The 27630-nt window shown below is 39.4% G+C and overlaps 1 protein-coding gene across 2 annotated transcripts; it reads right to left on the minus strand.

Annotated features, from left to right (window-relative positions):
* Positions 1-250: 250 nt before the first annotated feature.
* On the minus strand, positions 251-27123 carry ctdspla (CTD (carboxy-terminal domain, RNA polymerase II, polypeptide A) small phosphatase-like a). Of its 2 annotated transcripts, XM_061666559.1 has the most exons (8): positions 26787-27123; positions 11728-11900; positions 9365-9397; positions 6781-6882; positions 3495-3551; positions 2629-2721; positions 1957-2142; positions 251-1009 (listed from the first exon to the last, which is right to left on the minus strand). In XM_061666559.1, exons 1-8 carry the CDS (start codon positions 26860-26862, stop codon positions 884-886), a joined length of 846 nt encoding a protein of 281 aa, XP_061522543.1. In that variant the 5' UTR covers positions 26863-27123; the 3' UTR covers positions 251-883. The 2 variants fall into 2 exon arrangements, with proteins under 2 accessions (XP_061522543.1, XP_061522545.1); XM_061666561.1 differs by lacking the exon at positions 9365-9397.
* Positions 27124-27630: the final 507 nt, after the last annotated feature.

Below are 27630 nucleotides of genomic sequence, written 5' to 3' on the forward strand. Positions count from 1 at the left end.
GGTGTGACTGTGAGTGCGACTCGTTTGTTTGTATGTGCCCTGCGATTGGCTGGCAACCAGTTCAGGGTGTACCCCGCCTCCTGCCCGATGACAGCTGGGATAGGCTCCAGCACGCCCGCGACCCTAGTGAAGAGAAGCGGCTCAGAAAATGGATGGATGGAGTTGTTGTTATATGTGTTTGCGAGAAAAAAAGTGTCATCATTAGTTTATAAGAAGTCTACGAGAACAACACACAATGGCACAAAAGGGGTGTGTGCAAACTTGCAGTTTTAATCATGTTGTACAGTACCATTTTGTTTTTTTTTTCAATATATTACTATGCACCCGAAACCTTTTGCTGAACCCCCCAATAAATAGATTTTCATATCATCTATGCTAATCAATATTTTTTTTTCTCAACATTTAATCAGTGGATGCTGATGCGCTTCCTCAGAAAGAAATGAAATCACTCAAAACAGTAACTTGTCATTAATTTAATCCAACAAAATCATATTTTCTTCTTAAATAGTGTGGCAATAATTCAGATTAGCGCTTAGCTTGTATGTTTTTTGTTGTTGTTTCTTTGTTTTTTGGCAGGGAGAGTGGGGGGATTTGAGGAACGCCCCCCTACACCCGACATGAGAAAACGAGCACAGTAATGTAAGTAAAGGCACTTCATTCTGAAAGAGAAGAAAAAATAACATATTGCACGAGAAAAAAAAAAAAAGTCACCCACACTGGAACACAATCTCTTTTTTTTTTTTTTTTTTTGTTTTTTTTTTTAGGTAACTAAAATATGACTTTGATAGAAAAAGTACTTGTTTGAAGTATGTGTTCCTCTTAAAAACATGGAGTATGTACATGGAGTCTTTTTGGGGGGAGTTACGCAGGGGTCCGCTTCCCGCTACCTGTCCCTCAGGTTCTGTAAGAGGCTGTAAACATCGTCCTCCTTGCTGAGGCCCTCGAAGATCGGCAGGAGCTCCAGGAGCTCCGTGTCGGCCATGTCGTCGAACCACGACTGCACCGGCACCTGAGGGAGAATCCCCCCACCCACCACCACCACCACCACCACCACCACCGAGAGGGGAAAAAGAAAAAACACAACTTTGGTTAGTTCACAGAGCCAAAACAACAGTCACTACAGAGGACAGCGACTCAAAAGCCGCTTTCTGCTATTTGCATCAGTCTGGATGTCAATTTTGCGGATCAGCCACAGCAGCGAAAAGCTATTCTAAAGCTGTGTTATTCTAAACGCATGTGTCTTGAATCGCATAAAAGAGATCTGCATCGGTCACGACAGCAACAATTGACATTTGGTTGGCATCATTCATGATGCCAAAATGAAACATGAGTCACAAGTCGTTAGTTCTCGTCTACTTTAAATGTGAGACTTTCATGTCAAATGTGCACATCAGTCACTACAGTAGACGATTCAAAAATGTTTTTTCTTCTTTATGCCGGTCTTTGATTTTAAACTTGCCCATCAGTCGCTACAGAGGTCAGCTGTTGAAAAGCCATTTTCCTCAATATGTGTGTCTTTGACATCCAAAATGTTGTGCATCTAAAACTACAATGATAAGTTCCTTTTTTTCTTCTCTATACATCAGTCTTTGACGTCAAATTTGTGCACCGGTTACTACAGGAGACATCCACTCAAAAATCTTTTTTTCCCCAATATGTGGGAGTCTTTGATGCCAAAAACGTTCATCAGATACGACATTTAACAGCTATTCAAAAGCTTAAATGTCGTTATGCATGAGACTTGGGTGTCAAAGTTGCACATTAGACACGACAGTGAACAACTACTTAAAAGCCATTTTCTTCTACAGACATCATTCTTGCTGTCAAATTCAGTCACGACAGAGAACAGCTATTCAAAAGCTGTTTTCTTCAATATGTGTGTCTTTGATGTCAATAAAGTTTTGCACATGGGTCACTACAGCGGAAACCGTTGGCGACGTCGGCATGCGGACTCACGGCGTTCTCGGGGTGGAAAATGTAGGAGGCGGGCGAGTTGTCGACGATGATGACCTTGCCGAGCTCTCGGCCCAGCCGGCTGAGGTCTTTGACGTAGTTTCCTCTGTGGAACACACAGGATTCCCTGAAGAGTCGAGCGCGGAACACCCCCCATTGGTCCAGGAGGTCTGCCACGGGGTCTGCGTACTGAAAACGCAAAACGGCGGGTCAGTAGGAGTCGGACCGAGGGTATATTTTGTGCCATTTTCAAGCTATTCCCCACAACATAGCACCCCTTGGTGTTGAAATTTCCCATTGGACGACAGGCTTTCCATTCAAAGCATGCGGCAACATTTGACACGTGTCTGCAAGGGTGTCTTACTACTTAACCAATAAATGTGTGTCACTATTGATGTTGGATAAATAGTGTGGGTAATATTTTTTCATGATCAAAAATCTAGAGATTTAGTTGAAGCAGGGACAAAATATGAATACTGCATATGATCATTTTACTTTCGTTTTTGGGGGTCTATATTATGTTTGATCGTCCGAACAATATTTATTATTATTAATCTTCTTCTTTACCATTTCAAAATATTGACCTGTTTCAGGTAGGAGAAAATATGACTAAATCATATTTTTACAGCAGCTGTTGTGATTTTGTGAGGATATTTCAAGGACTTGAGTGCTGACCTTGGCTAAGCTGGCGGTGAAGAGGACACACTCAAACAGCTCCCCCATCCTCTGCAGGAATTCGTCCACGTGAGGCCTCTTCAGCACGTACACCTGAAATACAACATTAGTTCATACCTTAGATGGGAAATTTGACCAGTTTCATAATAATCTATATTTCCGGTGCCTTGGTGCTCGGCGGGTGTTCGCGGAATAGCCGCTGCTCCCCGGTGCAAGTAATCAAGAAGAGGCTGAGTTGGACGCAGAAAGCCTATCCTGGATTACTTGAACCAGGTCGCAGCTACACGTCGATGACGTCTGCTGCTTCCACATGGCCGGAAAATGCTATCATCCAGTCCAATATTTCAACACAATTAGTCAAAAGAAAAATCCAACGACAACAACAACAATAATAGTAACAAATATTCTAAAAGAATAAGATAAAATATAAAAATATCAACAACATTATTTTTATAATATACAAGACAATTGACAATAAGTCAAAATTAGAATAAAGTAAAATTGCACAATTAAAAACACAATGAGTGCAAAAACGAAATCATGTAAAACGATGCTATTCCTGTAATTTTGAAATAAAATAATAGAAAATATAACTTAAATAATAACAAATAAAAACACCACAATTATGAATAAAACAAAACGAAAAATAATTGATGAATCACATAAAAATGTAAAAAATCCAAAAAAAATCAATGCACTCAATGTTATAGTAATTATCAATAGATGTACTTTTGTAAATGACATAATTATTCTAGTTTGCTGTCTTTTAGCAATATGTCCAATTCAAAAATTGTATGGGAGGGTGGGGGGTGGAAACTAAATGTTTATGCCTTAATTTGGTATTTTGAACGTATGTGAGCGCATACCTGATGAACAGTTCCATCAATCTCCACCGGAACGATGAAGTCTGCGTTGCTAATGGGCTGCGGGGAACATGAGAGAAGAAGATGACGTGGAGTTATCCAATCAATCACAAACGAGTGTCGGGGGCACGCAGAGGTGAAAAACGCTGTGAGTGAGACTCTGGGGAGGAAGTGGAGGAGGCGCACGCAGGAACCAATGTGGGTGGAGGATAAGAAGAAGAGGGGGATTAAAGAAGGAAGAAATGGCTGGGATGCTGTGAGCTGATTGGATCGTTTGATGTATAGAAAAGGTGAGGACGATAGAAGTATTATAAGTCATCATTCATCAAAATGTCTGATTGCACTCGTTTGAACGAAAAGAAATTGCTCATTGCAAAAATGGATATAGGTTTAGTAACTGTCCACATCCTTTGTCTGGCTACACTATGGACTTCTCAACTTCCCGATGACAGAGGTGAAAAAAATAAAACACCCCTAAAGTCCTACAATGTACGGACGGTTCAGTCATAAAATAAAATAAAAATAAAAAAATAAATATCTGGCTGAGTTTGGTTGAAAAGAGAAAATAAATCAATAATACATAACAATAAATCCAAAAGAAACAATAATCAAATGACTTTTACCTTTTTAAATGGTATTATTTTACACTGGCATGACAATTAACACCCTGTTAAAACACTGTCATAATGGCCTAAGTTTGACCCTGGAGCAGATTTTGCCATCTCTATCATTTCTACTACTACTACAGCACTTACAGGTAGTGCAGTTTACAACTCAGCCAGCAGGGGGAACTGTAGGTATTGAAATAGCTTTAAAACTGCGTGCCACTGCTGATGTCCTAACATACTGCATGGCCATGATCCACAGCCATTCTCTCAACTATGTATTAATATAGTGTGAATGAAAAAAGAAAAAAAAGCAACAAAAAGTATATATAATAACGCCTTTCCAAAGGTCTCAATATAATAAACAAAACTTAAAATACATAATTAAATTAAGAACTATCTAAAAAACTAACAAACAATAGTACAAGCTAATAAAATAATTAAAACAAAAAAGCAAACAATCATTTAGATAATTGGAAAAAGATAAAGGAAATATTGAAAATAAAAAACAATAACAAAATTAGAAACTACAAAACATAAAAAGAACAGTAAAAATAATTTAAAATAACAAATAGAAATATAAAATACAAAATAAAAATAACTAACTAAACATCCAATAATACCTTTCCAAAAGTGTCAATACAGTAAATACAACTAAAAACTGACATTAGAAAAATAAAATGAAAAATGAATACTAAAAAAAACAAATAAAAAAGCTAATAAAATAACAAATTAATAAAATAATAAATAGTAATGGGAATCAATAAAAACAAATTTAAAAAAATCAACAATAAATTCTATGTGAAAACAATAGATGCAAAATTAAATGACAAATTAAAATACAAACAACAAAATATACCAAAATACTAATAATTACAAAATAAACAAATGACAACATTATAAAATAAAACAATGAGAAGAAATGAAAACATTAAACAAAAACAATATAAAATGATGAAACTAAAAATAATTTTGGAAAAAATAAACATCGTAAGTAGTGCATTTATAAATAAATGGATATACAACAATTGCATCAAATAATTCTCCCTCAGCCAACAACGGCATGAGCTCATTACTGTTACAATTAATTCTGACTGCAATTCAGGATAATTGCAGAATGCTAATCTGGGTTAATTCATAATAACGTCACATAATATTTGAAGCACTTCCAGTGTTGTAAGTGGCTGTGAAGCAGTACCATTCTCATACATAACACGCAGTATAACTTGCTACACATGTGTTATGTAACATGGCTATTTCTGGCCGCAGTTCCATACACATCTCGCTTTTGTACAGCATTCTAATTTGCATGGATTAAAGCGGCTTGAACCTACGAACCTTCCCAAAGAGACGTCAATGTGCAGGAAGTTCCGCAGGCTTTTCGGTTTGAACGCTTTTGATGTATAGCATGGCCCGAATCCATTTCCTGTTGATTTACGAAGTGTGAGCATTTATTTGGGCATCGTTTTGTAAATAAGAAGCTGCATCGTCGGTCGCTCATTTTGTTTTGTTTGGGTGATTTCTGACGGATTGGTACAGCAAAACAGCCTGCCGGACACTCCCATGTGTGTTTGCGCGTGACCTCGTGCTGTTCGCATGTGACTGTGACTAATGGGCGGACCCGCTACACTCTGTACTGTTGTCCACCATAAGACAGTGCAAAAAGTCAACTATCCGGCAGAGTATATTCATCAAATCATGAAGAAAAGTCTCATTTGTTTGCGTTTGTCTTACTTGATACATCATAAGAAATTAGACTAAAATGACAAACATTCTTGTTTTCTTCTTCCATCCTGGTACTGTATTTTTCCGCTTTTTTTTCCTTCTTCGTCAGTGCCGTTTATACACAACACCCACGTGGAAAAATGCTGTCATCTCATCAAATCATCAAATAAAAATATCAGTAAAATACGACAGTTATGTATACATGTAAAATATTCTTGGGAAGTTTTAAATCACTTGTTAATGAAATTATACATAATCAAATCAAAAAGGAGAATTACTCCAAGTATTCAAATTGTGTATTATTTTAATATATAAAATGAATTAAAATTGTAATACATTTAACTATAAATATGAAATACACCAAAATAAAACTACTGTATTTAATTCATTCATTAATTATTAAAACTACGATTACATACACATTTGAACTTTTTCTCTTTAATTTTTTCTCTCATCTACAAATGACCTCCCACATCTGTCCATTTTTAAAAGCACATGTAGCCCTGGAGCACAAAATTTGCCCACACTATAGCCGACAATGCATCTTGAAAAGTAGAGAAACAACCGATGATCACTAGAAAAGCAATATATCCCATGATGCATTGCACCAATACGGTAAAAAAAAAAAAAAAAACAATTCGTTTACAAGGTATTGTTTGATTTTTGCGGAATGTCAACTCAGCAATATTGCGGCTCCAGGGCGTCGTAGCCTCTTTGTGCTGCTTTTGCGGTGTTACCTGACAAACAGGTTCTGTATAAACAGGGCTTAGGGCGCAATGCATTATGGGTCGACTACTACGCCGTAACTTCTTAAAATTTCTTGTTGGGTTGGAGGCTTTACACTCCGATCACCGATGCCAACGTTTTCAGACAGCAAATAACAACACTTGGCAAAATATGATAATAGAACAATACATTGAAAAAAGGGTTTCGTTAAACGCGGTTTTACGGCACCATACCTTGAAAGAGCTGTGAACGAGTGTCTCGTCCAGGTCGATCACCACGCAGTTCCTGCCATAGTCTGCTATACTGACCTCAGGCAGGAGGAACTTGGCTGGAGGCTGCGAAGGCAACACACAAACAAACACACTTACACACACACTTGAATGAATTTCACAGTTTCATTAGAGGAAACGGCTGTCACACAGACAAATCGCAGAGCATTGAGTGAGCTGGTTCCTTTTTATCGCAGTTTGAAGAAAAAAAAAATAATATCAATAAAGTGCCAATATGAACACGGATCTCTTTTCTTTCAATGTATAATTTTAATGTTTTCCCCCCAATTTTAGAGTATCTTGCACACGATGTTGCCTTCTCCAGGGCTTTACAGTTATGGGAAAATATATTTTTTTTAAATGATGAACTCAAGAAAAAAATAACACTAAAATAAATAATATTTAAGAGAGGCACCTAAAATGGATAAAATGGTTCATAAAGACTTATTATTATTATAAATTGAAATTCTCCTTGAGGGACTGTAATTAGTACAATAAATACAATTCAAATAAAATTCAAGAATGAAATGAACATTTTAATCCAAATAAAATTATGAATATTTTCTATATGAACTGCATAGATGATTGCTCTTAAGATAAAGCACGCAACGACAGCACGAGTTCATGCAATCCGAAATGTTTCTAAATATACTGTACATGTTACATTATTTAATATAGTCATGTCAATATATTCAACCGTATGCACCTGCAACCACTTCTGTTTTTCTACTGAGTAGTGCTTGTAGTTTTGTTGCGATTTTACTTTACAAAGTGGCTGCTTAAGGTGACCTCATGGTGACTCTGTGACTGTGCTGCCTTCGGGGACAGTGCGGAAAAAAAGAAAAAAATAATAAAGGAAGAGCACTCGAGTTTTCTGCCAAACGAGCCGCAGACTGACAGACGAACGCGACGGGACAGATGGTATGGCCGCAGGGGGCACGCGTGCACGCAAAAGCGCACGCACATTCTGCAATATAGAAATCTATAATGTATTTTTCAGTTATTGTCGGGGACCTGCTCTGAGCAACTGCACAACAATGACTTTGAATGATATCGTGTTTAATGCGACGCGTGCAGGTCCACAAAACGACACACTAAAACTGTGTTTCCGAGATACCGCTTGAAACAGGCTGGGCGAATGTTAACGCGTGTGTTTATTTCGCATCATTTCAGAAATACGGCATGGATTCTGAAGCAAAAAAAAAAAAAAAAAAAATAATTAAAAAATGGACACCAGTCTTCTTAATGCAGTGTACTGACAATTGAATGTACTGTAACAGACGGATCATCTCATTTAATCAAGCCTTCTAAGAAGATCCATTTGTTGATGCAATGTGAAGCCAGACAGCAGTCGGGCTCAAAGGAAAATCAATATGTATTATCCTATCATAACTAGAATGGCACAGAGTTAGAGCGCAGACCTCCGCCAAGGCCAAGCCATCCCGATAAAGAACAGCACAATGTTCCTACTGCTGTTTTCCCCCGCAAATACATTATACTGTTGTTGATCCATTTATCGTCATCACGTACAATGCCGCTAACTATTATTGCTGCTTTTTGCATAGCCTAGCATAGATCTTGTACATGTGAGTTAATCATGTACTGTGAAGTTGTCGCTCCAGTCCATTTATTTCATACACAACTGCTTATAAATATTGATTATTGACCTGACTCGATACCCGAGTAGTCTTCGCGACATACAGTGCAATGGTGCTGACTATTTTTGCAGTTGTTCACATTCACTTGTGCATATATGCTACTATCTTCTTATCCATGTATAATTTGCCATTCAACACGTAATGTATATATCGACTGTTCATTGATCCACGTACACTTTTTGCAACATACAATGCTGCTGACTATTCTTGCTGCTGTTCAAATATACCCCTGCATATATACAGTTGTACTTACTGTATTCATGTATAGTTTGCCATTCAATGATTGTATACAGCCTGTTTATTGATACATGTATATTTTGACTATTCTTGCTTCACTTATGCATACATGGCATGTACGGTATTTATTTATATACAGAAGACGTAGACACTGCTGCTCAAATTCAGCGGTCGTAAATATGTACATTGCTATTTTGGGATATTTTATTATTTCACATTATTCTTGAGTGGTGTAATGATGTAAAACTGGAATTTCCCCATTGCGAGACTAATAAAGGCTCATTCTATTTTATTTTTATTTTCCTCATACCACACCCTTCCATAAAGTTTAATGGCAACAGACAAAGGAAGATTGGCCGCTGTTCGCGGGGTAGGGTGTTAGGAGATTGGCCCTGAACGCGAATAGTTAAAAAAAAAAAAAAGAAAAACAAGGAAATGTTTCCGTAAAAAAAGGAAAAAAATAATGGAAAGAAAATATCTGTGGATAGGTGAATCCACGGGTTCCGAGCCTCGAATATGCGGGATCCACTGTGTACGATTGATTAGAATTGATGGTTGTAAACATGCAGCCTGAATGGTAAAGGACAATCCTACAAGCAAAAGCAAGCAAGATGGGGAAACATAATAATAATAATAATAATAACAATACATACACTGGGGATGGGGGCAACCTGCACCTGGTCACACTGGAGGAGGTAAACACAGAGGAGGAAGGAGAGGAGAGCAGTGAGCAAAAAAGAAAAAAATGATAAAATAAAATCGCTGCAAGTACATCAATATTGTAATCAATAAATGCACAGCGAGTGAAAGGGAGCGGGATGCATGTCAATAGGAAGCAAACGACTGAGCTCCTGTAAATGACAAATACAGCTGGACCGGGCTCTGACAAACATGCGGGAGGGGCACTAACTCCACTTTTTTCGACAGCGAGGTTCGAGGCCTGCGCATTCCAGGCCTAGACGCGAGACATGTTTCGGGTAAACACGAGCAGGGATGACAAAGTTATTTTTCGTTCCGTTTTTAGCGTTTTGGAAGGCTTTTGATGCCTTCGTCCGCTGCCTGGAACTTGAGCTTCACACATCCGCGCTACACTGGTCAAACTGTGTGTCAAGGCTAATGTCGAGGGGTTTGGCGGGAGGGGTCAATCCGTCACACTGAACACACAGTCCACTTTGTAGGAAATGGGGAGGGGGAAAAAAAAAAGCTACAGTGGACCATCATGTCGAAAATTGAGTTGCTATAAGAATCAATTCAGGTACGCGCTTGTTCTTAAGTGTCACACAATTGTAAAAGTTAACTATTCTAATATCACTGCAGTATAATTTGCAGATTCGCCTACTCATTGAAAAACTCACCTATTTACTGTTTTGGTGCCGAGACCAAAGTCTTGTCTAATACGAATGTATTGCTTTGGCGCCATCTTAGTGGCAAGTAACTATGTTGAAGTGGGTGGAGGAGCTTCATTAGTAGTGTTTTGCTGCCATCCTGTGGCATCTATCAGCAATTAGAAACCTGCTGATAGATGCCACAGGATGGGGGGTGTCAGATTTTGGATTGGGGGGTGTCAAATGCTCGCGTTATCACGGGAAAATTGTACCTTATGGTACTTTGGTGTACTCTTTAAATACTCAATAAATATCTTTAAATACTCAACTTTAATGAGCGGTAATTATAGTGCTAAAACAGTTTACAGTATATTAATAAACATTTCAAATGGTTACTATTACCATTTCAATTCTTCAATAATTATTGTCAATGACGTGCAATGTGCTTTGTTATGCGCGACCCGTTTAACGGCAACCACGCGACATCGAGAGAGTTGTAAATTCAAGTTGGCCTTGCGAGTGGTCGCAAGGCCAACTTGAATTTACAACCCCAATTCCAATGAAGTTGGGACGTTGTGTTAAACAGAAATAAAAACAAAATACAATGATTTGCAAATCATGTTCAACCTATATTTAATTGAATACACTACAGAGACAAGATATTTAATGTCCAAACTGATAAACTTGATTGTTATTAGCAAATAACCATTAACTTTGAATTTTATGGCTGCAACACATTCTAAAAAAAAGCTGGGACAGTTGGCAAAAAAGACTGAGAAAGTTGAGGAATGCTCGTCAAACACCTGTTTGGAGCATCCCACAGGTGAACAGGCTAATTGGGAACAGGTGGGTGCCATGATTGAGTATAAAAGGAGCTTCCCTGAATTGCTCAGTCATTCGCAAGCAAAGATGGGGTGAGGTTCACCTCTTTGTGAACACGTGTGTGAGAAAATAGTCGAACAGTTTAAGGGCAATGTTTCTCAACGTACAATTGCAAGGAATTTGGGGATTTCATCATCTACCGTCCAGAATATCATCAAAAGGTTCAGAGAATCTGGAGAAATCACTGCATGCAATCGGCAACGTCCCAACTTCATTGGAATTGGGGTTGTAATAGAAAATTCACAACAGGTCCTCACTAGGACTTCTACGCCGTTTTGTGAATCCTCTGGTCATTGTGTATCTGTTGCACAATGTGAACAGCATGATGAAGAGGACTGTTTAAATATCAATTCTAATTTAACCAGGAAATGTATTGGTCCAGTCATAGATCAAACACCTGCTGTGAGTTTTGCTGTTCAGCGCAACAGGGAGTTGTGCAAAAACTACTGAAATATTGAACACTGGGACGTTTAGAGAAGGTTCAATTAGTATAACCTGAAAAGGTCAAAGTGCATGTTAGATTCATCTTGACATTTCACCCGAAATTCTGTAACCTTTTCTGAGTAGTATATGTGCTGTGCTGGGCGGACTACAAATTGAAAGTGAGGGTGTTGTTTTCGATCGCGCGGAACGCTACATGGGCAGCGGGCCTGTTCCTGCTAGCCGTGGATGGTAAACAACCTCTGGGTTCAGCGAGTTTGAAGCAGCTGGAAACATTTGCGGCAGGAAGACTAAAAAAACACATCAACAAGCTCCTGGCAACAGTAAGTGCAGAGCGCACACCATGTAGAGAGACGAGCGCTTTTCACCTTGGGAGGAGCGCCGTTCTCCTCGGGAGGTGGCGGCGGCGGCAGGGCGTGCGACTTATTGTTGGCGGACGGCGGCTCCACGTGGTAGTCATTGTAGTTGCGAAAGCAGCAGAAGAAGGGGCTGAAAATGCTCCGACTTCGGTGCTTCTTGAGGCTGCTGTTGGACTGGGAGACTGGAAGAGAAAGGGGATGTAAATGGAGCGGAGGCACAAAAAAATAACAGCCCTCCATCAAATGGAATCCCACAAAGGAAAGCCCGCGTCGTGATTCAAACCCAAACCTCAGAACTGTGAGATGAGCATAACACTAGTCCACCGTGATGCAAAACAACAACTTGCCAAAACAAGTAAGGTTTTCATGAGCGGCAAAAACTGGAAGGTATTAGAGTGGCCTCGTCAATCTCCAGACTTAAACCCTACAGAGCATGCATTGTACTGCAAAAGATAGAGATTGGAAAGAAGGAAAAACATCCATCCATTTTCAATAGCGCATGTCCACATTAGGGTAGTGGGTGAGTTGGAGTCTAGAAAATTTCAGTTGACTTTACCCGAGAGGCAGGTGCACCCAGGACTGGTTGCCAGCCAATCGCAATTGGTTTACGGTGATTGATCAAGCTCCACTGCCATGCTCCACCCACACAAAATTACAGGAACTCAATTATTCACGGATTTCCGCTATTCGCGGCAAGACAAGGTCTCTGTGTGCCCCCGCAATCCTGCTACTAGTGGGGAATAGGGACCTAGCCCTGCTGCGAAAAGTGAAAATCCACGAGTAATTGACGCACCCTCTTTAAAAGTTCTATAATTCCCATAGATGCCGAAAGATGGCTGCAAAGCATTACTTTTGTGTTAATTACCTCAACTCCAACATAGTTCCTTGGCACCGAGATGTCTCAAGACAGTGCCAAAGCACTACTTTTGTCTAAATGAAGCTCCTCAGCTCTCTTCAACAGTCTTTTGGAACAAAGATGCCCAAAAATGGCACCAATGCACTACTTTTGTCTATGTGGAGCTCTTCAACTCACTTCAACAGTTCCTTGGTACTTAGATGACACAAGATGGCACCAAAGCAATATTGTTATTGCTTAGCCTGAGCACAAAAACAGCAAACGGGGAGTTTTTCAGTTAATAACGGAGGATACATTTCATCCAATTGTTGCCTTGTACTTGTGACGTCTAATGACAATAAAGTTGAATCGAAGCTAACCTAATCTAATCCAAATCTCTAGAACAAGTTCCTGGAAATGTTCAAAACGACTGCATGAAATCCAAATTGCAGACTACCTCTATTTTCAGGCATGGGTACTTTTATTTCTTCTATTCATGATACACGTGCCAAACAAAGCTTGAGTAAAACGGGGAATGCGACCCTGCTGCAATCAACATATCTGCGCCTCACAGTGGACCGATGCGTTTTGCCGCCTCCTCTTGGTTAATGTGACAAACGCGGTCCAGTTAGCCATGCGTGCTGAAGCCGCCTTCAGATCGACGCCTCAACCGTGCCCGGGTCGCTCCGACTGCATCCGACGGGACGTGGGCAGTACGCCGTCTTTGTTCTCAGCATCTTTGTAGTCTACAGCTCAATATGGATCCTTCCCACAAAACTACTAAATATACACCGGTACCAGTACGATATTACTGTACGTGCATCGAATAAGTGCAGCACAAAAATAATATAACAAACCATATTATTAAAGTCTTAATGACAGTGTCAAACAAAACTAAAACATAATTATTACTAGATTTGGGGGGAAAAAACAGGCCTTCATTTATACCAGTGATGAACAAAATATGGCCCATGGGCCACATATGGCCCATTCTGTTTTTTTAATCCGGCCCACCAAGCATTGACATTATCAAGAGTCATGTAATATTTAATGCATTAATTATTTTTTTCCCCTAAAATTGGTTAATTAAAATGCATTTACTGATTTTGTATTCATCTTTCTTGAGACATGGTTAATTGATTTCATGCAAATATTAAAATAAAAATGTTAAATAAAAAAAAAGATAATCATTTAATATTTTTGTTTAAATCATTGGTTAATTATTATTACTTTATAATTAACAGAATAAAAAAATGAAGAAATATATTTTTTTAAATACATACCTTTATTTAGCTTTTAATCCAAAGCATGCATTTCTAGGAGTTAAATCTGTTTTTAAACCATAAGAATTTATATTTTAAAATTCCATCAAAATATACATTATTAGGCGGCACGGTCTGCGTACGACTGGTCAGAGCGTCTGCCTCACAGTTCTGAGGAGTGGGGTTCAATCCCCGGCTCCGCCTCTGTGGAGTTTGCATGTTCTCCCCGTGCCTGCGTGGGTTTTCTCCGGGCACTCCGGTTTCCTCCCACATCCCAAAAGCATGCATGAATTGGAGACTCTAAATTGCCCGTAGGTGTGAATGTGAGTGCGAATGGTTGTTTGTTTGTTTGTTTGTATGTGCCCTGCGATTGGCTGGCAACCAGTTCAGGGTGTACCCCGCCTCCTGCCTGATGATAGCTGGGATAGGCTCCAGCACGCCCGCGACCCGAGTGAGGAGAAGTGGCTCAGAAAATGGATGGATGGATATACATTATTATTCTTTTTTAAATCAAGGCTATCAATGCAAATATATACTTTTGATAAATCATTTTTAATTCATTCATTATTTACTTTTTGTAAATATAAAAAAAATAGCATTTCTGCTTTATTTATCATTTTAAAACTATTAAACATACAATAAAGTAAAAAGATATGGATATGACACCTTGATGAGAGGGAAAAAACAGCGGAGAGAAAAACAAATATCTTTTTTAATCCATAAATTACTTGTAAACCATATGTTTGTTTGTTTCGTTTACTTAATTTATTACTTTTTTAAATACTGAAAAAACTAAATCAATGCAAATACTATATAAACAGTCATTAAATAATCTTTTTTTAACATGAATTATGTAATGTATGTATGTGTAAAAAAAAATATTAATTATTACTACTTTATTCATCACTTTTTCACTTTTTTTAAATCAGTGCATCCATCCATCAATCCATCTTCTGAGCCGCTTCTCCTCACGAGTGTCGCGGGCGTGCTGGAGCCTATCCCAGCTATCATCGGGCAGGAGGCGGGGTTCACCCTGAACTGGTTGCCAGCCAATCGCAGGGCACACGTGCCGCCTAAGTCAGTGCAATCAATGCAAATATTGTATATACATTTGGTTTTTCCATTTCATGTTTTTTGGCCAGTCATCAAACTAGCTATGTGGCCAGTCGCCTGGGTTTCATTTGTTTTGAGTCTTCATTTCATTTTTTTAAAAAATGGATCAACCCTGCCAGGAAAGTTGAAAACGCTGTGCTGTGATTGACCACTTTACATTTCCGTGGGCGTGGCTTAGCATGTTCAAGACGTTTGAATCAGGCTTCCTCCTCAGATGGCCTCACATGTTATTCTCCTGTCTCCATTTTTGGGACTTCTATATATTTCCCGCCAGAAAGGGCGGACCAACGGGGTTTTCGAGATGGGCGGGAGAGTTCCTGTGGTGAGACGGCCTATACTAGCTCCACCTTCTCCTCATTTGAACGCCGCCTTCCTTTCTGCCGTTTGCACACAAACAACATAGCTGAGAGTCCACATGTTCCTGCAAACACGCAAAGCATCCACTAAAATATTCACCACGTTAATGGCTAAAGAAGGTCCACACCATTGTATTCCCCCTGTGAACACACTTGATCCAACGCAGCACACACACTCCCTTTCAAGGGCCCTGTTACCTAACATCGACGTCGGTGGGGGAAGATCAACAGCGGCCAATGGCAGCCCGGTCTCGGCGTCACGTGATCGGCGCAACCCACCGACAAGGCCGGAAAAAAAAAGCAGGAAATTCTCAGCATTCCTGACAGGAAGAGATAATCACCCCCGTGACCCGAAGGCTGGAATGACGCCAGGCTTCCGAGAGGGAGAGGAGAATATGATCCTGGACTTACGTCTGGCTGAGGCGGCCTTGTTTACAGTCGCTTTAAAAAGCACAAGACATGACTTGTTTATGTTTAGCACATTAAACTGAGTTAATTATAGAGTAGATCAAATTTTCCATCTTTCTATTTCTATTCATTGTGACGACAATGTAATCCACACAAGAACACGAGTGGAGGGAGTGAAATATTAATTTAAAAAATACAATAAAAATCAATATATTATTTGTAAAATAAATAAATAAATAAAAAATTGCAGACAATTCATGCCAATATACACGTTATTATATTTCTTGATTCATTAATAACAAAATCACGGTTTTAATTATTATCTTAAGTGGAAAAAAACATTTAAATAATACAGTTTATGGTGATGACCCCTGGTATTACATGAAACATTAAATTTACACATATCCATGCAAAGATTTACATAATTAAAAAATATATACATTATTTTTAAATTAAAATTAAAAAAAAAAAAGATTTCAAATATTTGTCACTTTAAAAAAAAAAAGCCTTTTTTCCGTCCGGTAGGCACAATGTCTAACTGTCCCAATACCTTATTCCATATAAATATATATATATTCCTAGATTCAACAGTTATTTCCAAAAACGAGCAAATCTATTTTTCCGCTTGGCGGTGGTGGTTGAGCGGCCATGCAGGTAAAGAGGTCAGTCAGTACCTGGAGGCCGTGTGGAGGTAATAGCAAGAGCTGCAGCTTTAATAATTCAAATGGAAAAACAGGGTCAGGTTGAAATGGCACGGCTGTGTGCGTTGTGTACTTAACAAACACCAAAATAAAATATCAGCGTAGCCACGGGGATTTCGACGCTACAGGTATATTTAACGCACAACAACATTCAGTATACAGGTATGCCACCTGGCATCGGGCAATGGGCACCATTTCAGAGATAGCACATGGTTAAAATGCATACATAAATGTTGTACAAGGTAAAAAAAAATAATAATAATAAAATAAATTTAAAAAACAATCACGTTCTAAAAAGAGATAACATAACATAGTCTATTTCTTACACTGTGTGAAATGCTTTATTCCCTTTTTGAATGGATTTCTACAATATTTTTGAAATCATTCGCACCCAAGCTGAGTTGTAACACCAGAGCTCCCACTGATGATAACTGCATAACCAAATTGGCTTCAAGAGCAGTATTTACACCAAAAAGCATCTGTGCATCATCACAACACACACACACACACACACACAGACATGCACAGCTGGGTGAAGTCAAGTGGTGTCAGATGAGCTGAGGCTGCAGTTCATCCAGTGCACCATGAAGTAGTGTATTTTATGTAAAACGCTGTCTTCTCATGCACCGCCATTCACATTCTTTCGTTATCATACGCATTTTATATTCGATACAGAGCAGTTGTGCAAATTAGTGTCGAGCCGCTACTTTGCACGATAGAAATGAACAGGACTGCAGATGGAAATAAATGAAAAAACATGCAATGTGCAATGTGATCGCTCCGATCGCCAGTTAGTCATGATAATCGTTGAAATGATTTTTGGTGCCATTAATCCGTTCCAGCCCCCCTAAAAAAAAAAACCTAAAAAAAAGGTAGAAATGTGTTTTAACAAAGACAAAAATGCTCGATAATATTGTACTTCATAAAAACAGGGTAATGACATAATTTGACAGAATGTAAAGGATTAAACAGGTTTTGCCACATTTTCTTCATTGAGTCAATAGACATTGTGGTGCTCCTTTTAGTGTGTGCGCATTGGCCACGTGGGGGCGGTACAATACAGACAAAAACATGCACGAAGAACATTTTCACAACTGACTTAGAGAGCTGCGGTAATATTGGTCATTTTTCGCAAAGGATAAAGAATATATGCCTTTGAGTATTGTTACATTGTGTGTCTACATGTGTTGCTCTGTTGTCTTCAAAGATCCGCAACATTGATACTGTGCATTAACTGTCTATGACCTTTTGCAATGTTTGCTAGCATCAAGCTAGTTCGACTTTATGAAGGCAAAGCTATGTGGTTGTTGTAAATACACAACGAGTAATTGTCTTTGTTTGAAGTTTAGTTTGACAGTATTCTCCAACTGGGAGTGGCAATAAAGTGGCAATCTTGAAGGCGCTTTTTCAAAGAATTGTTCACTATCTGCCAAACTGCTGCTTGTTGTAAAGGGGAGTTGAGCTCATTGCCACCATACAGCGCAAGTATCTCAAATTTTTGCGTGCAATTCAAAGCCAAAATGTGTCTAAACAAGGGCTTGTATCTTGAAAAACTTGGTCGGCTCACTCGTATCTCAAGGTACAACAGTAGTCCATTGAGTTACAAAATAAATTAATTCATTAAAAAAAAAAAAAAAAAAAAGTCCACGACATGTGCCGTCACATGCGTATGTATCATATAATTATGCGAGCTGCGTGTTGTGTGTGCCTGTGTTGCAGCTTTACGATGGGGGGGATGACAGCTGCTTCTCGAGCGCAGCCTGATATGAAGGAGATGACAAGCGTGCGTGCGTGCGTGCGTCTGTCTGTGTGTGTGTGTGCGTGCGGTGGGAGGGTGGCGGATTAAAACAGTGTGAGCTCAGGGAAGAAATAATGAGCACGATGAGACTGTGCTGCTGCAGTTACGCAACGAGACTGTGAAGTTCCTCCCCACCCTGAGAGCTGACATCCACTGTGCTGTTTTCCTGACTGACGGCAAGATGGAAGATTTTGTGCGGCTAACTTATTTTTACACTAGCGGGAAGGTTAAGAATAAGTGGGTTTGGCTTAATTTCCGCGAGAGACTACAGAGAGGAAATAATAAATCAACTGTTACGTTTGAAATATTTTTAAGGATAGGATCATCTGAATGTTCTGAACTCCTGATGCCACCATCCCCGATCAATTGCACACCATCTCGCCATCCATTTGCTATAGCTCTTAGCTGGAGCCTTCATGATAGCCAATGGAATGTCTCGGAACAGATAAATTCACTTGACATTATTTCCTACGGGAACGATTGTTGTGACAATAGAATTGGAAAACTTGGGAGGTTTCGTTTTTGTTGACTGGCGAGGACTGGAATATGCTCGGAATCCGACGGCAAAACAATCTCTTCAAAGACCCGAGAAGCATATTTTGAAATGATTTGAATCTGCGGGAAGTTTCTCCAACATCAAACTTCACCATCAAACACACACCAAAGAGCAAATACATTAAAAAAAGAGATCAAGGAAACCACCTTCCAAATCCTTTTTTTTTTTTTTTCTCCTCCTCTGCACAACTTCCAGTAAAACACACTCTTCTCCTCATTGAGGCACATTCTCCTTTGAAGCAAAAAGCCATTAATATTTTAACTGGAAAGAAGAAACTGTTCTGTTAAAAAAAAAAGTGTTTTAAGTGTAGCTCAAACCAAATCAACAATAGCGGAACAGCTATTGAAAAGGGCCTTCCCGAAAACAAAGCTGAAAGCATAAAATGGTCTTGCAAAAATGAAGATTTACAAGGGACATACTGTGAAAATCTACTTTTTATTGCTTGTTTACAAATAATTCAGTCTCTGTCATGCCTGCCCATCCATCAAGTGTGAATTTAAATCTTTTAGTTATTAAAAAAAACCTAAGAAATCACGTACATAATTATACAAAGCCTTTGCGCAATACGTGATGCCCCTTTGGCAGCAATTACAGCCTGACAAATGTTTTGCAAACTTATCTTTGGTCAGTTGTGCTGAGTCTTCTTTGCAGCACCATTTTCATGCCATTATGGAGTGTTTTGTGTCAAATTTGGACAAAATAAAATCTATTATTGTATTTCATTTTCATTTGGGATTAAGGCTGTAACCTAAAATGTTGAAAAAGTGAAGCTTTTGTAACTGGGGGTGTGGCTGTGGTCATAATTAACCAATCACATTCAAACTCGTGTTCAATAAGAGTCAGCACACACCTGCCATCATTTAAAGTGCCACTGATTAACCCTAAAATAAAGTTCGGATGTTCTATTATGCTTTTCCTGACATTTTCTAGGTCGCATTAATGGTGGATAACGTTTTGAAATTATTTATATCACAACAACCTGGCATTTAAACAAGGGTGAGTAGACTTTTCATATCCACTGCATATGGGGCAGAGTTTATACAGTCGCTCACTTGCATGCTACAAAATGGGCTCATTTTAGTGAGACACAAAATGTGCAACGAGTATAAAAGTATTATTCTTGATACTTTAGGGTATTTTGATGAAAGCATATAACAGATATGCTCTTAAAAGACCAGTAAACTGTTTTCAATTGCTGAAAAAAAATGATTATATGTCTCCTACTCTCCTTTACGTATGATGGGCAACAAGGTGGGCTAGCCCAACCGCTGATTGATTCATTTATTGATTAAGTGCTGTGATCTCATGAATAATTCTAAGAGACCGGCGAGGCCAAAAGAGGAAAGCCACACAACAATAAAAAGTGAGAGTTTAAGGGCGACGTGGCTACTTACAACAACAAACAAGCTTTGCTCTACAACAATACATCCTTCTTCTTCCTTAGAGCTGACAAACATTGCATCGTGGAACTCAATTTCATGTAAATAGACATAAATAGCAACAATGCGCAGCGGCGGGGAGCGTTAACAGGCTCTTCAGTCACGGAGCTTACAAAACACACACGTTGGCTTCTTCACTATCAGCCAGTCGGTGCGGCACTGGAAAAAAAAAAAATAATAAAACCTTCTTTTTATACGCTCCCCACCGATGAGCAGATAATCTCCTCCTCTGGAATAGACTCATAAATCTGGAATAAGGGGCGCTGCTATTCCGCTGCCTGTCAGGGGGAGTGCTGCAGCGGGATATTGACGTTAGAGCGCGATTCGAGCAGGGAAGCTTCGGATTGACACGCAGCCGCCTTGCACACTAAATCCTGACCTCACTAACATTGAGCAATTGTCATTGTTTTCAGCCCCCCTTCAGTGGAGCCTAGAAGGGTACGGCAAGTGGTTGCTAAATTTCTTCGCTGCTGTGATACCAGATTATTCAAATATGGCATTTTTAGGGATAACCGACACGTACAAAAAAAAACACGTCAAGAAAATTCATGAATAACGGCTAGCGGCTCCTCATCAGACCCGCCCATGAACCTTGAACAGCGCCTTTCTTTAAAGCCTGATGGTTGATTTGCAGCCTTGAGACGCCCTCAGGAAGATGACATTGCATCTGTTGGAGGGAAGAAGCCATTTTTTTTTTTTAAGCCTTTTTTGCAGGTCTACTCATGATAGACACGCCTACCAAATTTCCTGTTGCTAAATCAAAATGGCTTAGGGGCTGAATTTTCAAAATTTTCAAAAAGGACCACTACAGAGCCAACGTTTGGGCTTACCCCCCAAAAAGTACAAAATATTTCATGGCTGTTCTCACATGAATTAAGTAGGATTTTGTACAAAAACTAATTTGTAACTAGTCATACAGATCTATAGCAACTTCCTGTGTCTTTTCAGGCATGGGTTGTTCATGCTTGCCAAAGTTCACGTTGCCAAGTGAAACAGAAAATGTAAAACTCCAATTCACAATTTATTTGAACCAAGTTTTTGCCCTTGGCTGTGTGCCACAAATCCCCTAAAATCAAGACCTTCCCAGCCCGAAGAGAGCACTTATGTTTGTTGCGCTAGTGACCGCATTATTATGGTCTGTCATCGTCACGTCAGCCGACAGGATTGAAGAGCTAAAAGGCTAATCTGATTGAAGTAATTGGCTCATCCTCTCAGAGCTTTCGGCGTGTGGAGATATCACAGCAAAAGCCTCTCGACGAGAAGAAGCCTTTTGAAGCCCCAGTAAGCGAGGGTCCGCTTATTACGCGCAGTTGCATCATTCCGAGAGGGACGCCCCCAAAAAAGTCGGAAGAGAAATAAGCGTCTGTTTGAGGCTACAATACAGCGTGTATAAAAGGTCTGCATACCTCGGTTCAAATGCCACTATTTTTATGATTTTGTGAAAAATGACATCAAGATAAATAACACGTTAGCCCAAAACCTTCAGGCGTCTCTGCTCGAAAGGAAGAAATGTCAAGAAAAGCCTAGTAGAACAGCTGAACTTTATTTAACCAGAGCAACTTTCAATGGTGGCGGGTGTGTGCTGGCTCCCATTTAACATTAGTTTGAATGTGATTGGTTGATTAAATAAGTGCAGCCCGTTTACCATTCTGAACATAGCCACCTCCCCAGTTATAAGAAGGCGTGCGCACTTGTGGAACCACATTATCTCAGTTGTTCGTCTTTCCCTTATCAAAAATATTTATTTTTCTCCCCCAATTGTTACAGGTCATATGAATGGTGCAATAAGTTTTGAAATGATTTATCTTGGAATCATTTTTTTATACATCACAAAAACTTTGCATTGGAACATGGGTGTGTAGACTTCTAATATTCACTGTATCTCATTTTGTGCTCATGTCTGTGGCAAAACGTGACCTAGGCTTGACATTGGGACGTTATACTAGAAGTGCCTGTTCTGTGGAGGGTAACCAAGCAAATTATCATTCCCAGGCTCGCTTCATTTCACGTCATCCATAATGCATGAAGATAGAATCTCCACCTGACCAAAAGTCGAATAAAACTCGCATCTAATGACTTACGACGATGTCGTCACTCACAATGAAACTGATAGGACTCTGAAATAGCTTGCTGTGAAATATTCAATGTGTGTACTATATGTGTGTGGTTCACACTGTGTGTGTCAAAAAAAAGGGGGTACAGTAGGATTCATTTAACATGTCTGAAATTATTGTATCAGTCGAATGAAAACATTTAATTAAAAAAAATTATTTTTTTTCTGTTTATCCAAAATATGAAGTTTTTTTTTTTTTTTTTTAGGGGGGCTGGTGGGGGTACTGACAATAGGCAGACTCTACAATAGGACAATTAAATGTCCTTACTATTTAAAGAAAATTGGGGGGGGGGGGGTACAGGGACGGGACTTCTAATAAAAATAACATTGACTAAATCGGAAAATCAATACACTTTTATCCATTTAATTGTATTTTTTTAACTAGTTTTAAGGCTATATACTGTATGCAATAAATGGACAATTTGTAGGTTTTTGTGTCATTATATTTAATAGTTTTAGAGTTGCATTTCTGTATTTATTCAAATATGCACTATACAGTATGTGCAGTTTCCACAATAGGATTTAAAAAGTATATTTTTGTAGCGCGCGGCACAGTGGACGACTGGTTAGCACATCTGCCTCACAGTTCTGAGAACTGGGGTTCAAATCCCGGCCCCGCCTGTGTGGAGTTTGCATGTTCTCCCCGTGACTGTGTGGGTTTTCTCCGGGCGCTCCGGTTTCCTCCCACATCCCAAAAACATGCATTAATTGAACACTCTAAATTGTCTGTAGGTGTGAATGTGAGTGCGAATGGTTGTTTGTTTCTATGTGCCCTGCAATTGGCTGGCGACCGGGTCAGGGTGTACCCCGCCTCTAGCCCCCCAAAGATAGCTGGGATAAGCTCCAGCACGCCCGCGACACTCGTGAGGAGAAGCGGAACGGAAGATGAATGAATTTTTGTACTGTTTGTTTTTTATTGTTACGTTTTTGTGTTTCAAAGTACGACTGTTTTGTATTTGTTTTTATGGCTACTATATATATCCACTTCCTACAACATATTTATTTATTTAAGGTATGTTTTAGATTCATTTTAATCCCCTTATAGTGTTTAAAATTGTATATTTTTTTTCTCTCTTGCCGCTCTTTCACAGACTGTTTATTGCTGTCTTTTTGAATCGGTTTCATTTATTTTTGGATCGTTTGCACAGTCTTGATGGTGAATAGGGGGACATTTCACATCATGCGCAAACTGTGCGTTTGACCCAAAACAAACATCCATCCATTTTCTGAGCCACTTATCCTCACAAGAGTCGAGGGAGTGCTGGAGGCCTATCCCAGCTATCATCGGGCGGGAGGCGGGCTACACCCTGAACTGGTCGCCAGGCAATCGCAGGGCACATAGAAACAAACAACCATTCGTACAAACATTCACACCTATGGGCAATTTAGAGTCTTCAATTAACCTATCATGCATGTTTTTGGGATGTGGGAGGAAACCGGAGTGCCCGGAGAAAACCCATGCAGGCACGGAGAGAACATGCAAACTCCACACAGGCGGGGACGGGGATTGAACCCCGGTCCTCACAACATTGAGGCAGACGCTCTAACCAGTCGTCCACCGTGCCGCCCCAAAACAAACAAACAAGCAATTTAAAATATTTACAGATAGCTGCTTCCTTCTGCATATGCCTTAGTTTTTCATCAGCGTGCATTATTAACTGTGAATTACGTTTAAAAAAAAAAAAAAAAAAAAAAAAAAAAAAAAACAACATCCAAACATTTATCTTGGGCCACCAGCCGGCACCAGAATTCGATACGTTCATCCTGTGCACCTCGGTTAAATATTTCTTCCACACATACTAACAATGGCAGGGTGTGGAATAAAGGTCATGCTGATGCAGACATTGAAATTGTGTATTATTAAGTCTATTAAATGATGCCAAATGAGCATTCGCTGAGTCATGAGAGTGGCTCATGTGGAGCTCAGTGGAGGGTGACTGCTGTAGGGTGACCTTTTCTCCCACTCATGAGGGGCTACGACATGTGGCCTGTCTACAGAAGACCCCCACTGGTGCGGTCATCGGGAGGGATTTTCGGACAATATATCAATATTATGTTATATCGCGTTGATAATATTGGTAGGAATTGCAAAGGAACTCACCGTAAGCTAGTGTCACGATAGTTGGTCAGCGATGATAATGATAATATTGCTATTACTCGATAATCAAATCGCTGGGAGGCGGGAGGGGTTGGGAATCGAGCAACTCCCGATATTTATATATTCACATTGTTATTAGGGATGGGAATTGCAGAGGAATTCAACATACGATATCATTGCGACACTTTGCCACTGTAACAAAAGATAATACACACAGCATAATAAATCCATTACCTGTATCTACTGTGATGTATACAACTGAAGAAGCAAACAAGTGTTACAAACAAGCCCACAAGCAGACATATCGTGCCCCGCTTTGCACTTATGCCAAGCCAAAAAGCATCCTCTGGGTCTGATTTACCGCTCAGTCGACGGCACTGCTCAGATTAGTGCCAAAGTTAATGAAAACCGAAAACCTCCCCAAAAAAAACTCCCTGAGGGATTTGTTACTGTCACATGGTGAACTCTAATGCAGAAAAATAACAGCAGGAAACAGTGCTTCCCCTTCACTAATCCACTGTGTCGGGTCCATTTTGTGGAAAAGCACTTGATTCATGTTTGAGTGGTATTTACTATTCATCTATGTGTCAGTATATGTTGATTATACAGTGCGACATGGTGTATTTTGTTCTCAAATTTGTGTTTTGAGCTGCAATGGACCATTGATGAGGATGGTCAGCAACTGTAATAGTCAGCACATACCTATATACAGTGGTGCCTTGAATTACAAGTTTAATTCATTCCCTGACCATACTCTTAACGTAAAACACTCAAATCTTTCCCCACAGAATGAACGGAAATGCCATTCATCCGTTCCAGTGCCCCAAGAAACGACAACAAAAAACATTGTAATTAAGAAAAATGGCATTGTACGATATTGTTCATCATAAAACATACAGTAAAACATCATTCAACAGAATGTAAAGAATTAAACAGTTTGTGCATCATGATAATTCAATGGACATTGTGCTACTCATTCTGGTGTGTGCACCTTGGCCACTACAGGGAAGTATAATAAAAACAGACATACTACAAGAAGACTGTCTCAAATAAATTGCAGTAAAATTATGAGGGTTTTTTTGTTTGTTTTTGCAAAGGATAAAGAATACATGCCTGTGAGTATTTTTTGTGTGCTCTAGCTGTATGTGTTGCGAATGCTTGTTTTCAAGTATATTTTGTTGAAAGATTTAGAAATACCGCAACATCGATGCTAATTCTGTTAGCCCATCTAAAGCGTTTTGCATTCTGTGTTAGCATTAAGCTAGTGGACTTTTGTAAGACAAAGTCAATGTGGTTTAATTAAAGTGTAATTTAAAGTGCACTTTTATTTAAGTTTAGTTTTAAACTTCAACTGGGAGAAGCAATAACGATCTGCTTTCATGAATAATTTTCTGCTGCGTGTTGGGAAGTTCGTGGTCAAATTTTTGCTCACAATTTAAGACCAAAAAATAAAATAAAAAATATTTTAAAAATCGAGCAAAAGATAGCTCGTATGTTGAAAAACTCGTAAATCGGATCATTGGTAAGTCGAGGTACCACTGTATGTATTATTTTGCAGCCTTTTGCCTTGCAGCTTTTAGATTTCGGGTTCGAATCTCGGCTCTGTCCTCCCTGTGTGCACTTTGCATGTTCTCCCCACGCTTGCGTGGCTTTTCTCCGGGTACTCCGACTTCGTTCCAAAATCCACAGCCAATGCATGTTAGGTTTATGGAAGACGAGTCTAAATTGTCCATCGGTGTGAGTGGTTGTTTGCCTATATGTGCCCTGACTGGCAACTAGTCCAAAATCAGCTGGGATAGGCTTCAACCCACCCGCGAATCGAACTCGCTGTAGAAAATGGATGGATGCATATTTTATATATATATATATATATATATATATATATATATATATATATAATGCATTGTTTTAGTCACTGCTGTGCCAAAAAAAACACACAAAAATACCTGCGCATTATTAATAATGCAGGCTATAATAAACACATAGGCATAAGTATTTTGGTCTCTAAGCTGTATTTGTGTGTCTATTTGTTTTATTTCGTTTCTTTCTCGAGGCAAATCCAGAAATGTTTTGTCAGTAAGCGACATAAACAAGGGCTGAAAGTACCCGCCCCCTCTTGCAAAAGAAGCAGCTCTGTGCAATCACACACACACACACACACGCACACACACGAAACATGGCAGAAATCGTTCAAATCAAGTGTATTTTGTTTCGATATTAAACATACCAGGAGGTTTTATGTCAACAACGGAGGTGTGGAGTCCGAGCACTTGTTATTGTGTGCCCTCTGCACCGTGCAACATTTTACACACGATGAGGTGGTTGGGGGGGGGGGGGGCACACAACATGGAAGCGTGTCATAATAAACGAAGAAAAATGTACGTCTTACCTTTGTCTTGACTCGCGCAAATGCTTTCCTCCTCTTTGGGATTTGCAACCTGTGTTATGATGGACGTGTTGTCCATGGAAAAAGCGAGATGTGGTGCGCCTTCGGGGGGCTACACCGTGTTATTCCTCGGCGAACATGACTGTGGTAGCGAGTCGACTACACTTCCCAGGAGGCTTTGCGCTCCGGCCGCTGCATCATGACACGTTTACGTGCGTGTGGGCGACATGGCGACAGTTTGAGTGGGATTGGGGTAGAAAACAGCCGAGAAAAAAGTGTCCGGACGGCCCCGAGCTCCACGACTGCCGTGCTCCTTCCACGCACACTGTGATTAGTGACCGTGTCGACAGCTAAGTGGCGCTAGATGTGGTGCCGCCACTCTGTAAAGACACGCCTCCCAGGAAACACCCACCCACGATGACAGGGGTGGGAAGCCTGTGGCCAGTGGGCCATGTGTGCAGATTCGAAAAAGGAATGAAACATCATATTCAACCACAAAAGATACATAAAAATAAATAAGTAAACACACATCACTCATTTGTATCAATAATTCATAATAATAATAATACACATTTTGCATCATCTTTTTCATGAATGTATTAAAAAATACAGCAATATATATTTTTTTAAATGTATGTATAGAAATAAGACTACTTTTAAAAAAACTTAATAAATCATCAATCAAAACTATATTAGTAAAAACTACATTTAATAAATAAAAGAATAATGGAAGCAGTACTAATTAAATTAAAACGCATTTGTGTCATTGGCTCCATATAACAAACTTTTTTTTACCAAAATAAAATTTACAATTTTATCTCTGCATAGCTGTCAGTTGATGCCATCT

The sequence above is a fragment of the Phycodurus eques genome, chromosome 21, assembly GCF_024500275.1.
Source record: "Phycodurus eques isolate BA_2022a chromosome 21, UOR_Pequ_1.1, whole genome shotgun sequence".
Lineage (NCBI taxonomy): Eukaryota > Metazoa > Chordata > Actinopteri > Syngnathiformes > Syngnathidae > Phycodurus > Phycodurus eques.